Raw genomic sequence first — 13261 nt, 5'->3', positions numbered from 1 at the left:
TATTATAAAATATATATACTTATAATATATATATAATATATATACTTTATTATATATTTATAATATTATACCTTATATTGTATTATGTGTATTATATATTTACTACAGTAAGGTCAATGACCTCGGTCACGCGAGTACGCTAAGGTCACTGACCTCGGTCACGCGACTACGCTAAAGTCACTGACCTCGGTCACGCGACTACGCTAAGGTCACTGATCTTGGTTCCGTGATTACGGTACATACATATATATATATATATATATATATATATATATATATATATAGAATATTATATATAATATATATATTTTCTTTTTTACTTTTTTTCCTGTCACGTTACCTTACTTTAGTCACGTTTTTAAAGACACGTGACTGTAGTCACGCGTTGTTTTTCCACTCCTCCTTCTTTCTATTCTTCGAGTTTGATTTTGATGCGTTGTTTCTGACATCTCTCATATTGTACATCATGTGTATTATATGGTGTGTAAGACGTATATAGTAGCTGTCATCCCGGTGACAGGTTGTGTTTACTGGCACGATACATTTTATAAATAAAAACAACAATAGCGTGCGCGTAGTGCGCGTCTTGTGTTGCGCTGGTAAATAAAAAAAAAGTGTAATATAGCGTGTATTTCAATTTTTTTTTGCCGTAATGTCACGTGCGCGCGTGTAATTGAACGTAATCAAGCATTGCAAAACCTGCACTGTGTTTGGAGACCGTAACTGCAAGTTTTGCTTTTTACTTGGTCGACGACCGCGGCTCGAGTATCGTTTCTCTCCGCAAAGAAGCCGTACGACGTTCCGGCGAAATGAGCTAAACAAGTGACGGTCTCAAAGTGGGTTAAGTCGTCACACGTTCTTTCTTTCTCTTCTGTACACGCAGTTCAAATTTTTCTTCTCAACAACATAACACCACGTCTGAATGGAACATGTTCTTCTCGCGCTCTAATAACTTCGACAAATTTGAACGTTCGGATATGAACAAACGAACGACGGCGCGTTAAATATTGAGATACTCGCGAAGTGAAACAAATTCTTCCTCACTTCTTCCAAAAAAAAAAAAAAAAAGAGTTTAATCTGAAACAGTAACGCGCGTGAAATCGCGCAAAACTCGCGGAAAATTTCGTCGAACCGATGACACTCTTCGCTCGCGGATCGATCAGTCGGGGTAAAGGTGTCTTGTCTGATGCAGAATCGCCGAGGCGTTATGTGGAGGGTGAGGTGACGATTCACTATCGCTCGCCGGTGCGTACAGAGGCAAAAGAGCCGCTGAGCGAAGAAGAGCTCGCGCGCCGTAGTGCGGAGAACATGCGGCGCGTCTATCAGGAAGAACGTCGTCGCAAGTATCTTCAGGAGTTGCACGACATCGACTCGCGCAGGCACACGGACAACTTCATGTGAGTACATTTGTTTTTTGTGTGGATTGTTTTGGAACAATCGAATTCAAATTAAATTGGTTTCTTTTTTTCTATTACGTCTAATAACTTGGGAGAAACATTTATGTCGCGAGACCAAAAGAGAAAAGAGACGCGCAAAAAATCTTTTCGCACCGAATAATCAGATTACGTATTTGTTTTATATTGTCGCGCGCATCAAGAGAAGAGTGTTTTTCAAACTCGAATAATATGGGTGGCTGAGGATGACCGTAATCGACGGTCGAAACGTTCCACAATAAATCACTTTATATTCCACACTAAGTTTATTTATTATACTGCCACCATCTGCAGTCCAAAGGCAGGAACGTCTATTTTCTATCTAATTTTTATTGTATTACTGCTTGTTTTCCAATCGAATAATATGTTTTCGAAAAATGACGTTAATAGCGTTAAGAGATATGCGGATCTTCGGTTTGTCTCGCTGTCGCGTCGTCAAACCTCGTAAACACTTCCTGCTATTTCAATAGCCATTGCGTAACGCATCGAGAGCCGCGCGCTGTTTTTACGCGGACGACACAATGAAAGCGTAGGTAAATGCGCAGGTAGAAAACCAACACACATCGAGATCGTTTATCGATGTCCCAGAGAAGTTTGCGCCGTTATGACATTTCATGATTAACAAAATAGAAAGTCTCTCTCTTTTACACACTTCGGATCGGAAGGAAAATACCGCGTCGAGAAATCGTGAGATATTAAATTTCTTTTTTTACGTGTTATATAGTAGAAAAAATTCTTTTGGAAGAATTTAAGAAAATAATTTCTTTATTAGAACACTTGTCTTCTCTTGTGTATTTGATCGGTCCAAACAGTTGAACCAAATAAGATACGACCGTTTTCAATTTCCTCCTGATAAAAATTGTTCTCGATTGAGAACATTTTAAGAGAATTATTGACAATGACCGAAGAGAATTGTTCGGCGTCGGGGTTTCCCGCGCACGTGAAAGCGTTCTCGCGCGATTTCGACAATTCGAATTTTTTGATTTCAGACCTTCGCAAAAGTCGCCCATACCGTTGAATCGCTACGACGATTTCGTGGACGATTTGAGCCAGCGAAGTCGATCCCAAGATCAAACACCGGAACCGCGTCTGGTGGCCAGGGCGCTCTACAATTTTGTCGGACAGTCGTCGCGGGAATTGACTTTCCGGCGTGGCGATATCATATTTGTTCGACGTCAGGTGGACAAGAACTGGTACGAGGGGGAGTACAACGCGATGATCGGATTGTTTCCTTACAACTATGTCGAGGTAATTGCTCGAAATCAAAGTTGCGGACATATCGCGGTTGAGTGTAATTTGTGTTTTCGTAATTACAATCGTCTTTTTCGTTGTGATGAAGATTCTACCGTATGACGGTACAATGCGAACGACCCCGAAGAAGGCTCACGAGGGACAGGCGCGGGCTAAATTCAACTTCGTCGCCCAGACCAATCTCGAATTGTCCTTAGTGAAAGGTAAAAAAAAAAGCCTGACGTTAAAAAATCGCACAAACTAATTGTTTTCTCGTTTACTCCAATTGTTAAAATCACAAGAATTATCATTTTTTTCGCACGTGTTTGGTTTCACAGGCGAATTGGTGGTTCTGACGAGAAGAGTCGACGAGAATTGGTACGAAGGTCGCATAGGAAACAGAAAAGGAATATTCCCGATCTCGTACGTTGAGGTGATCACGGAACCCGGACATCGATCAGGTGAGAGACATTTGAGCGGGAAGATAAATGTGATCGGAAAGAGAAAACCCGAGACGGAGATACGTTATGAGAATAGATCGATCGAGCACGACGATCGATTTCGACGTGAAATTCGAAGGAAATCGTATTTCTTGTTTCAGAGACACCGATTCAGAACAAACCGGTCGCGTCTCCGGCGGCGCACAGTCTCTTAGCGAACGGCTCGTCCGGAGGGAAAATGAGCATGGGACCTCATCATTACGTGCCGTCCATCCCGGTCAATATCAACACAACCCAGCCCCATTATAATTCACTGGTAACTATCGCACATACGATCTTAAATTACGGCATAATTACTTTGCATACACACAGCGTGATTGAATCCTTTTTTTTAACATTTCATTATGCCGTTTTTTGATGAAAGAACTCGCTCTTGTTGAAAGTCAATTCTAACGAGACGCAAAAATTTGTCAAAAGTATATATATACGAGTATGTAATTACGTGATATCTTTCAAACTCTCTTTCAGCCACGTATGGGAGGGAGCAAGCTGCATATATCGCAGCTCAGCGAGACGCTGCACATTGACACGCATTCGGAACCAATTCCGTGAGTATTTTCTATCCTCGTCACTGTATAATACGAGATTTTCATGTTTGATCCGTTAAATTTTATATATTAGATACTCTATCTATTTTTCTATTTAGATAATTGATTGAATATTAATAAAATTTATTAATATCGCATCTCAACATTATTCTGACGCTTAATTAAATCCCTTTCGCGACTAGAAAAAAAAGTATAAAAATTCCAAGAATGTTGTTTGTTGTCTTTCCGCGAGACAGATATCGAGCGTTATACAATTACAAGCCGCAAAATGACGACGAGCTGGAGCTCAAAGAGGGCGATACGGTGTACGTAATGGAAAAGTGTGACGACGGATGGTACGTCGGCTCCAGCCAGAGGACCGGTTACTTCGGCACCTTCCCGGGTAACTACGTGGAACGATTGTGAGGAAGATCGACGATCCAGGACTTGAACGCCACGCTGCGCATCAAGACCCAGGATAATTTTCACCAAAGCACTAGACGGAAACGTTAAGCTAAGATTATCAAAAATTTTGTTCGTTTAACTCGCTGTCGATTCCTGGCGATAAAAGCGCCTTCTCGCAGATCTGAGAATTTTCTGGAGAAGTTTAACTGTTTTCATCATTATTTTAAATTAATAATATTTTATTATCGGACTCTTTAGGATTTTGTTTTGCAATTTTAATAATTTGACTCGCATATTTTACTAAAAAAAAAAAAAAGATTTTAGCATACGATTGTAGCATATCTCCGTTGTATCTTTTAATTTACTAATTAAGTTTCAAATATATATATCGGCGAGAAAGATTGTTATTTAATGATTAACAAATTTTATTTAAAAACAAAACTATACTACTTTTGTTTACATGTTTATGACATCTAACAAATAACTTTGCCTGCTCGCGCTCGGGACAGAATGTAAGATACTGACTGATTTTCTTTCGGAAACATCGTGTAATATGTAATTTCATATATCATATACATATATATATATATATAATACGTAATAATTAGCAAAGTGTGTTACCGAATAAAACAACGAATAAAACTTTGTAATTAAATCCACGCAAATGCCTGCGTCGCACGACAGTACTTTTTCCACGTTCGACGAATGTGATTAAAGTGACATGACGTTTCGTGCAACGATATTCTTCTATCGTTCTCATCGAACGATGTGTGTAAAAGGCGAGAGAAGATTAGGCGTTTTTACAGCGGGAAGTGAAGAATGTCACACAAGAGTCTTCCTTTTTTTCGATCTAGCGACGATGTAACACGCAGTTAATTAATATATTAAGAATACCCGCATTGTGCGGGTACAGACGTAACAGAGCCCTCGTACGATCAGAATTACTAGCGGTAATAAACTCAATGTTTTAAATTCTATTCCCTCCTCCCCCTATTGGCCATATTCGATATGATTGCACCGTCGGTTGTTTGTGAAATGCCAGAAGGTAGACTGATCGTGTCAGGGCCTTTCTTCGGCGCGTCGGATTTACCAAAAGATTTAGCTTGATAAGAGTCCGCTCTAGGATAATAACGCGAGTAATCTTTAAGTAGAGTTTTTTTTTGTAAGTAGTGTACGATAACATGATTAGTAACTTATTATTATTGCTGCTTCTGGCAGTTGGTAAACTGATTCGAAACAATGTTGCTACGTTTGAGCGAGTTTTTAACGAAATTTTCACATTACGTGAAATCATCGACGGAAGGTATATAATGAAAAAAAAAAAAAATCTTACATGACATCGAAGACTTTTGGAGGTATACAAAGAAATGGCGGATGACAAATTAATTCGAGATTTTAGAGCGACCATTCTTCGAAAAGCAAATTAAAACGAAAACTTGAGTGTTGAGTTCGCGGTAACGGCGCGGTTTCTCTCTACATAAATATATATACATACATATATATATATATATATATAAATATATACATATATATATATATATATATGATTTTAGTGACTTAGATAAAATCGGCTATTGTTATTGTTGCATTCGTGAATATTTCGAGACTAACGAACTTATAATTGAAAGTTTGCCTTCCCAAATTAATATTTTTGTAAACATTATTTGTACCCAGAGAGTTATATATAAATATACAACAAACAACATAAAACATATACATGTATAATATTACATTAGAGGTATCGTGTACTGTATACTGCGCGATATATATACATATATAAATAATATATAAAAAAGATTATATCACTAGCGAATCAAACGAATGCACGTACGTGCAATGTACATGCACGCAAGCATAACGAAAAATGATGTATATACATACATACTAACGTGTGAGCTAAGTACGAAGAGCCGTGACGAAGAAATCGCCAGCTTCCTTCCGACGTAATAACAACAACGTCGAGGTCGCGACAGACTCCGAGTCGCACGGCCGTTGCGACTTCTTTTTCGGTGTCACTTGTATTATGACGTGCGCGCGCGCGCGCGCGAGAGAGAGAGAAAGAGAGAGAACGTCTGTCTCCTGAGCGCTATAATATAATAATAGATATACAGTCGGAAATCACAGACAATACTACGAATACAATAATAATAATTATTACAGGAACGAAAGAGATAATGTGATAAGGGCATTACACACATGCGATGAAATCGAGTAAACTCGAGAAAGAGTTGGACGGATGTCATTTTTACCTTCGATAAAAGCCTATTATTAAGCAACTGGAAAATCGTCTCTTTTCTTCGTTGTCTTGTATCCTCAGCGTACATTTAAACGACAAAAGCTTTCGAATCATGATTCAAGCATAAAAATTTGTATTTTGATACACATTTTATTACATATTGTAACTTTTTAACATATTATATATTATTATAATATATAACACACTTAGTGTTTTTGCTTTTATTTAGCTTGATATATATGAATGATTAAAAGCAAATTTTTTTTTTTCGATCATTCAGAGGCATGAGAAATTTTTTCTAATCGCAATTTTTTAACCACTTGCGGTGCAAAGACGTGCCACGCACGTCGAGATGCTTCTGTTACCGGAACGCCAGCGACGTGTTACACACGTCGTCAGGCGATTGTTGCAGAAAAGAAAATGACGTGCATGTCACGTCAACTGTGACGCATTTATTTATTAATAAATAAGATTAGTATTCATACATATGTAATTTTATCATCAGTTGATGCGTCTTTATTTTATTCTCTTCTGGAACCCCCTGAACACTGCCTGAACGCGCTCCGAAGTGATTTGCACTCGACTGTTCTGGCACGCGCGACCGTAAATTTCTTTGCACCGCAAGTGGTTAAACAACCGAATGTATATATGTATACAGTTAAATGTACGATGAAAATACGAGATGTTTGCGTGTATTAAGAAACATTGCGTCTTGCGTGTCACGCGAGTTTGCGAATTCACGTGCGCATATATCCACGTACATATCTCATTAAATTGTAAGACGCATCCGAGAGAAATATATATATATATTACAAGATTGTTAAATCTATGTAATCTTCAGAAAGAAGTCTTGGAACACTTTTCCATTTATAAGAATTGGCGGTTCCGAAAATGTCGTAAAATATTCAGTGTGGTATACGCGACGGTTATAATGCTGTAACATGATTTTCTTTCGGTTGTGTATGTGGAAAAACACTTTTACAAAAATCCTGCACATAAAAGAAAAAAAAAACAAATTTTACTAACGTTGAGAGAGCAAGGTCATCGTAAGGTTTATTTATTCAAGCACGCTTAACGATTCTACGTTTTTTGTTTTGTTCTTTTTTTTTTTTTAGCAATATCAAAAATCCGTTGATAAGCGTAATACCACTGTTTCACAACAAATCACATTTGTTCGAAATAAATATTTTGCTTGACTTTAAATCGAACCAGTTGGCGATTTGAAAATATAAACTCGTTTTCACAATTTAACTTCACACTAATGACGTTACTATATATTATGTAATCTCTAGATGCAAGAATAAAACCTAGTCCATTACTAAGATTTGTTGATTTGCAATAACAATAACTTACTTTAAGACAGAAGAAAAAATAAATCAGCACCGAAGATATATATATGTCTGGTAGTTCTTTTTTCATCTCACGTTTCATGTGTATAAAACAAAAGAAGAGAAAATATTTAAAACCTATATTGAATAATATATTTTTCGTTTTTCTTCCGAGAATACACGTTCTTTACATAAAAAGTTCAAGTAAATTTTGTGTTTTAGTTTTTAATACTATTGATAAGAAAATACAGTTTAATTATATTCCATATACATATGACATTACAGTCGGATGACATTCTGTAGTTTCTCTTCATCAAAATGTTTTTTTCTCCAAACACACACAAAAAAATATACTAATATATTTGTGATGATCATATCGGTCGTCGTTCAAGATTAGTCGAAAGAATTGGTTGATACTAATACTGTAAAGTATGACACTGAGGTTTGTAAGAGCTAAATAATAGAATAAAAATCGTCATCAGTTTTTATACGTGTGTATCCTCTTTCTTTTGCAACATAATATACTTCAATATCCAAGATTATAAAAAAATTACAGTACCGTAGTAAAATTTTCTAGCGAAAACACGTATATTTTGCCGGCGCTCAAAGTGTTAACTTCGATGCTTTTCCTCATCGCGAATAGAAACAGCCGTTGCGCTTTTACGGGTATATCGTACCACGAGCCATTATATCTACGACATATACCCTTACTATGTATTTACAATTTATATTACACATATCTGTTAGAATTTAATATTAAGTGTGTTTTCGAAACTTTTTCACGAAAACTTTCAACATTAATCAAACAAATATGACTAATTTATTTTAAACATCCAATCATATTCTCTCTCTGTTTCTCTTTTCCTTTCTTACATCTTGTTGCACATTATGAGAGTATGATCTATCAACTTCTGTCCTTCGAAGCTGAACAAGAACACATGAAACACCTGGGCGATAATGAAGACAATGTATCTCGGAGCCTCTGTTAAATTGTTATCGTGTATCTGCATTGACATCTTAAGCACGGAAAAATCTCATTTTATATATACACATTATGTTAGTTTTCCAAATCAATTTTTTATATATAATTTATACATATTTGTTTCTGTCAAATCACTTACTTGTACCAGAGTAATACTTAGGCCGGTTGACACTATCAAAATTTGAACGGCGAACGACACGTAAAAAACATCTTCGAGAAGTATCGCAAACCTGTGGTAAAAATTTACAATTGAACACAGCCACGATTAAATTTCAAGCATACTAAATCACACAGTTTATACGATTATATTATCAGATTGCAAATCTCTCATTTATTAAGATTGATTACAAAATTGGCGAAAAAAAATGTTTACATATATTGCAATATATTATTGACGCACTCACTGCAGAGCTCTTTGATGTCCGAATATTGAAAACTCAATGTTTTTGCAGTACACGTCAGAGTAATCACGTAGACACTCCTTCGTTTTACTACGTTTGTACACCGCATGTTCGAATCTAAATCTGCACATTTTCACACAATATATATATATATATATTACATAAAAATACGGACTGTCGCTTGTAATAAATTGAAACAATTATTTTACCCAACCACAGCGAAAAGACCGCAGACGTGTTCGACGTAAGTAAAGAACATGCAATCGTGCGCAATTAGTCCGGTTAAGCATACCGCAGCGACGGTTAATGTATGGCAGAAAATATAGTAGAAATATTGCTCTTCGTCGACGAAATAATACGCCGGACATATTAGGATTATCGGACGAGAGATGTTCAGGGGAAACAGGACGTCCAAGATGCGTGGCACAAGGGCTGTTGTCGCAAAGCAAATGGTGCCCGTATGAATAAATACTGTAACACACAGATATAGAGATATAAAAAAACAAAACTTCACTGATGAAATACGTGGCGTGTTACAAATTCTATAGTTTTTTTTTTATCGTACACACACACACAAATCGAGATAATTTTCTTACTTCCGTACATTAACGCGTATTGTCTGCCTCTTTCGGCGTACTGTCTCATAATGTCGTATTCTTCTCGAGTTTCAAGCATATTCCAGTCTGAGAATAAGTGATCTGTCAGATCCCTGATCTAGAAAATGCCATCGATATAACAGAGGGTGTTCTAAAAATTTACGTCTCAAAATACTTTAGGCGGGCATATGACTTAAGATTACAGACAGCAAACGTCACTTGTGACGTACATACTTTTTGACTGTTAAGTTGATACGTGAATATTTTCACCAGAATTATGATTGCCAGCATATGAGGAGGTAACGTTTCAAAGATACATTGTATGTTTTCGCATATGAACAATTTTGCCACCTAAAAATGTAACCGCGTTGTTGCGTTTGTGTGACAGAGATAAAAAAAAAAAACATTTTGAAAATATGAAGCGACATAAATTTACACAAGGAAGTTTTTCCCTCTGTCTCTCTTTCTCGAACTTGCCACAATGGTTTGTGCCAACGGAAACCTCTACCGCGTCAAATTAACAAAACACTTTTTTCTTTTTCATGGAGGCGAACGTTACCTGGGCAACGATAAGAGTCGACTCCAGCAAGATGAAAGACACAAAGTAGAGCAGTCTCTTCTTCTGATAAGGCCACTGACCGATCACCGACAAGTATCTTCTGTTAATATCGTAATAGTAACTCCGGTCAGGTTCCATGGTCTTAAACGCGGTTTTTCTACGCCAACACAACATTGTTGTCTAATTTCCCTCGGAGCCTATGTCGCCGGACAAAGTATCGAATCAATACGTTCGAAGAATATAACTGTCCTTTGTATTTTTCCGAACGTACAACTTCGATAATTATAGATCGTCACAACACGTGACGAGCACGAGTACTTATTACAACACGGGTACGCGTCTCGCGCGCATAAATAATAAATAGACAAATACACGTCGGTTTGACCAACTAATCAAACGGTACGTATACTTATTAAGTTTATTAAGATACTTGCTATTTGTGATAAATTGCATCTTATAATAAAACTGTCTGGATCCGATCCAACGACGATATCCGCCAGGGTTCTTTGTGACCCTATACGGGTTGTACAGCTTGTACAGTTAGCGCTTGATTATGTGTCCTTAATTGTGTTAACACGACGTGCAATGTGCTTCTCTTTCTGTTTTCTTTTCCTGATAAATGTAATACCGCGATGCGCGCGTGTTAAAGGAAAATAGAAAAATGCGCAAAAAAGAAAAGGAAAGGGAAGAATTTAATTCTTTAAATCGACACATTAAAATAAAATTTACGTTTCTCGCTAAATTTTTTTTTATCGCAAGTAGAAACAACAATAACTATGAGATATCCGTGATCTATCGTGAAATTTTTCGTGGCTGTTTCTTCACTAAATGCGTCGCTGCGTTCACCGGCGGATGGTGATCATGATTCGTTCACGGCACCCGTTGACGTCAGTACCGTGAAATACGACACCGAGGTTTGCACGACCTGAGTAAAAATAACAATGTCACGTAATGTATCACACGTTTTTATAATATATCGTAACGCGAAAAAAAGTGCAAAATATAGTTTCACAAAGAAATGCTTTTTTTTTTTTACCGTGCTAAAACTTTGCAGCGAAAATATATACATTTTGCCGGCACTCAGAGTACTAGCTTCGATACTCTTTCTCATCGCGATCACAAGCAGTCTTTGAGCTTTTGCGGGCATATTATACCACGAGCCACAATATCTACGACATACAACCGCCACATGTACTTTTGATATAAGAACGTTATTATTTATCGTAAATTTTATAACACCTTTTTCTATTCTAAAAACAAAAACCAAATTTTTTTTTCACATCAATCAAGCAAATTTGACAAACTTAATCGCACTCTTACATCTTGTTGCAAGTTACGAGACTGTGATCTATCAATTTCTGTCCTAGAAAGCTGTACAAGAACAAATGGAACAACTGAGTGATAGTGAAGAGAGTGTATCTCATCGCTTCCGTTAAATAATGTAATTGTACCGACGTCTTGAGTACAGAAAAAAACTCGCTTTTATATATATATATATATATATATCCATCATGTGGGTTTCTAAAGAAATCTTATATTTTTTACGTTTGTATTTGTTTTTTGTAGATCAACTCACTTGTAACAAAGTAAGGCTCAAGGTGGACGTAATGATCATCATTTGTACAGCGAGCGATACTGAAAAAGTATTTTCGATAAGCTCCGCAAACCTGTGGTAAATAGGACACGATGATGATTAATTAATAACGACGCTCTTGCGCTCTCCCATAGTCCGACCACGAGCCAGGACGTAACATCAATTCGTTCGAAATGTTTCTCAAATATATTTTGTTATTTATGAAACAACAAAAACCGCAATTATTATTTAACAAAAAATCGCTATCATTTTTTTTGCGCCTAATATCATCTTGGATAGTGTTAAGAAAACAATTTTTAATCTAAAATTTATTTTTTATACATTTGTAATTTGAATTTGTACAGGCTTTGTCTGAAGATGATCCAAACCTGGGATCGAAACGTGACGATATTTTAATATTTAAAATAAATTCCTAATTTTCACACACTAACATCCGTGTTCAGGCTCTTATTGGCCCTTTGTCCTTACTTTTATGAGAAAACAATTTTTATTATACATAATATTTGTACATACTCACTGCAAAGCTTCTCGATGTACGTGTACCGAAAGCGCAATATCTTTGCAGTATCTTTGCGTGTCATCAAGCCGATCAAACAGACTGTCCTTCGCCTCACTACGTTTGTACAACATATGTTCAAATCTGAATCTGCAAATGCGCGCGATCTGCATTTACGTGTCGATAATTTTTTCCAATATAATTACTTCTTGTGTGATCTCAAAAAGAGACGAAAACATTACCGCGATATTTGTTCCTCATTACGCACAAATAGCGTACATGTAAGTATGTAAATATATATAAATAAAAATATAAATGTATAAAATTAAATATATAAAATAAATAAATATATATATATATATATAAAATAAATATATGTGTGTCATATATATGTGTGTTGTCCAGATGAAATAAATTTTATTACCCAGCTACGGCAAAAAGACCGCAGACGTGTTCGATGTAAGTGAAAAACATGCAGTCGTGCGCAATCAGTCCGTTTATGCATATCAAAGCGACAATTAGCACGTGGCAAACAATATAGTAGAAATATCGCTCCTCGTCAATGAAATAATGCACCGGAATCGGTAGAAGTAATGGACGAGAAGTATTTAGAGGAAACACAACGTTCAAGATGGATGGCACGAAGGCGGTTAGAATAAATAAAATGACAGTCATGTAAATAATACCTGCAACATAGTGAAATACACACACGACTCTGAGTCAGAGACAAACGCGTCTATGATTACGCGTCGAAATTTTATATTTTGCGTTGTCTATAAATTGTTACTCGTCTCTTCGTTAATATTCGCAAAGCGTTGCGTCGTAGATGTTAAATTTCCCGTAGCACGCGAGATATAAAAAAGTGCACACGATTATCTTATCTCACTACTCATAGTGCGTTTATCGCTTTAATCGTTTTTCGAATCTGATTAGCGAAAACCTTGGCGAAGTGACGTCTTGAGTTTCTTTGTACG

The 13261-nt window shown here is 36.6% G+C and overlaps 3 protein-coding genes across 8 annotated transcripts in view; 1 reads left to right on the top strand and 2 right to left on the bottom strand.

Moving 5' to 3' along the window:
• The window catches only part of LOC109854315 (sorbin and SH3 domain-containing protein 1), a 29355-nt gene extending 24835 nt beyond the window's left edge, over window positions 1–4520 (top strand). For all 5 annotated transcript variants that reach the window (XM_020427268.1, XM_020427267.1, XM_020427266.1 and 2 more), the window contains 7 exons: window positions 1193–1397; window positions 2423–2681; window positions 2773–2887; window positions 3002–3124; window positions 3265–3419; window positions 3632–3711; window positions 3948–4520. In XM_020427268.1, coding sequence (XP_020282857.1) covers window positions 1193–1397; window positions 2423–2681; window positions 2773–2887; window positions 3002–3124; window positions 3265–3419; window positions 3632–3711; window positions 3948–4116 — 1106 coding nt within the window. In that variant the 3' untranslated portion in view covers window positions 4117–4520. The remainder of the gene's footprint in view (window positions 1–1192; window positions 1398–2422; window positions 2682–2772; window positions 2888–3001; window positions 3125–3264; window positions 3420–3631; window positions 3712–3947) is intronic.
• A 2441-nt stretch (window positions 4521–6961) lies between these two features.
• On the bottom strand, window positions 6962–11031 carry LOC109854349 (odorant receptor 85c-like). Of its 2 annotated transcripts, none has more exons than XM_020427349.1 (8): window positions 10198–11031; window positions 9639–9756; window positions 9252–9513; window positions 9046–9165; window positions 8781–8871; window positions 8533–8675; window positions 8219–8351; window positions 6962–8112 (listed from the first exon to the last, which is right to left on the bottom strand). In XM_020427349.1, the coding sequence occupies exons 1-8, from the start codon at window positions 10369–10371 to the stop codon at window positions 8053–8055; spliced, it is 1101 nt and encodes a 366-aa protein (XP_020282938.1). In that variant the 5' UTR covers window positions 10372–11031; the 3' UTR covers window positions 6962–8052. The 2 variants fall into 2 exon arrangements, with proteins under 2 accessions (XP_020282938.1, XP_020282939.1); XM_020427350.1 differs by lacking the exon at window positions 10198–11031 and adding an exon at window positions 9873–10036.
• Window positions 11032–11249: 218 nt separating this feature from the next.
• Window positions 11250–12980, bottom strand: LOC109854350. The gene is made up of 5 exons (XM_020427352.1): window positions 12712–12980; window positions 12309–12437; window positions 11774–11864; window positions 11518–11568; window positions 11250–11366 (listed from the first exon to the last, which is right to left on the bottom strand). Exons 1-5 carry the CDS (start codon window positions 12960–12962, stop codon window positions 11346–11348), a joined length of 543 nt encoding a protein of 180 aa, XP_020282941.1. The 5' UTR covers window positions 12963–12980; the 3' UTR covers window positions 11250–11345.
• Between the last annotated feature and the right edge of the window lie 281 nt (window positions 12981–13261).

The sequence above is a fragment of the Pseudomyrmex gracilis genome, unplaced genomic scaffold (genome assembly GCF_002006095.1).
Source record: "Pseudomyrmex gracilis isolate BER0280 unplaced genomic scaffold, ASM200609v1 scaffold_63, whole genome shotgun sequence".
NCBI classification, from domain to species: Eukaryota; Metazoa; Arthropoda; class Insecta; order Hymenoptera; family Formicidae; genus Pseudomyrmex; species Pseudomyrmex gracilis.
Note: the sequence above shows the minus strand (reverse complement) of the source record. Positions and strands in the feature narration are given on the sequence as shown.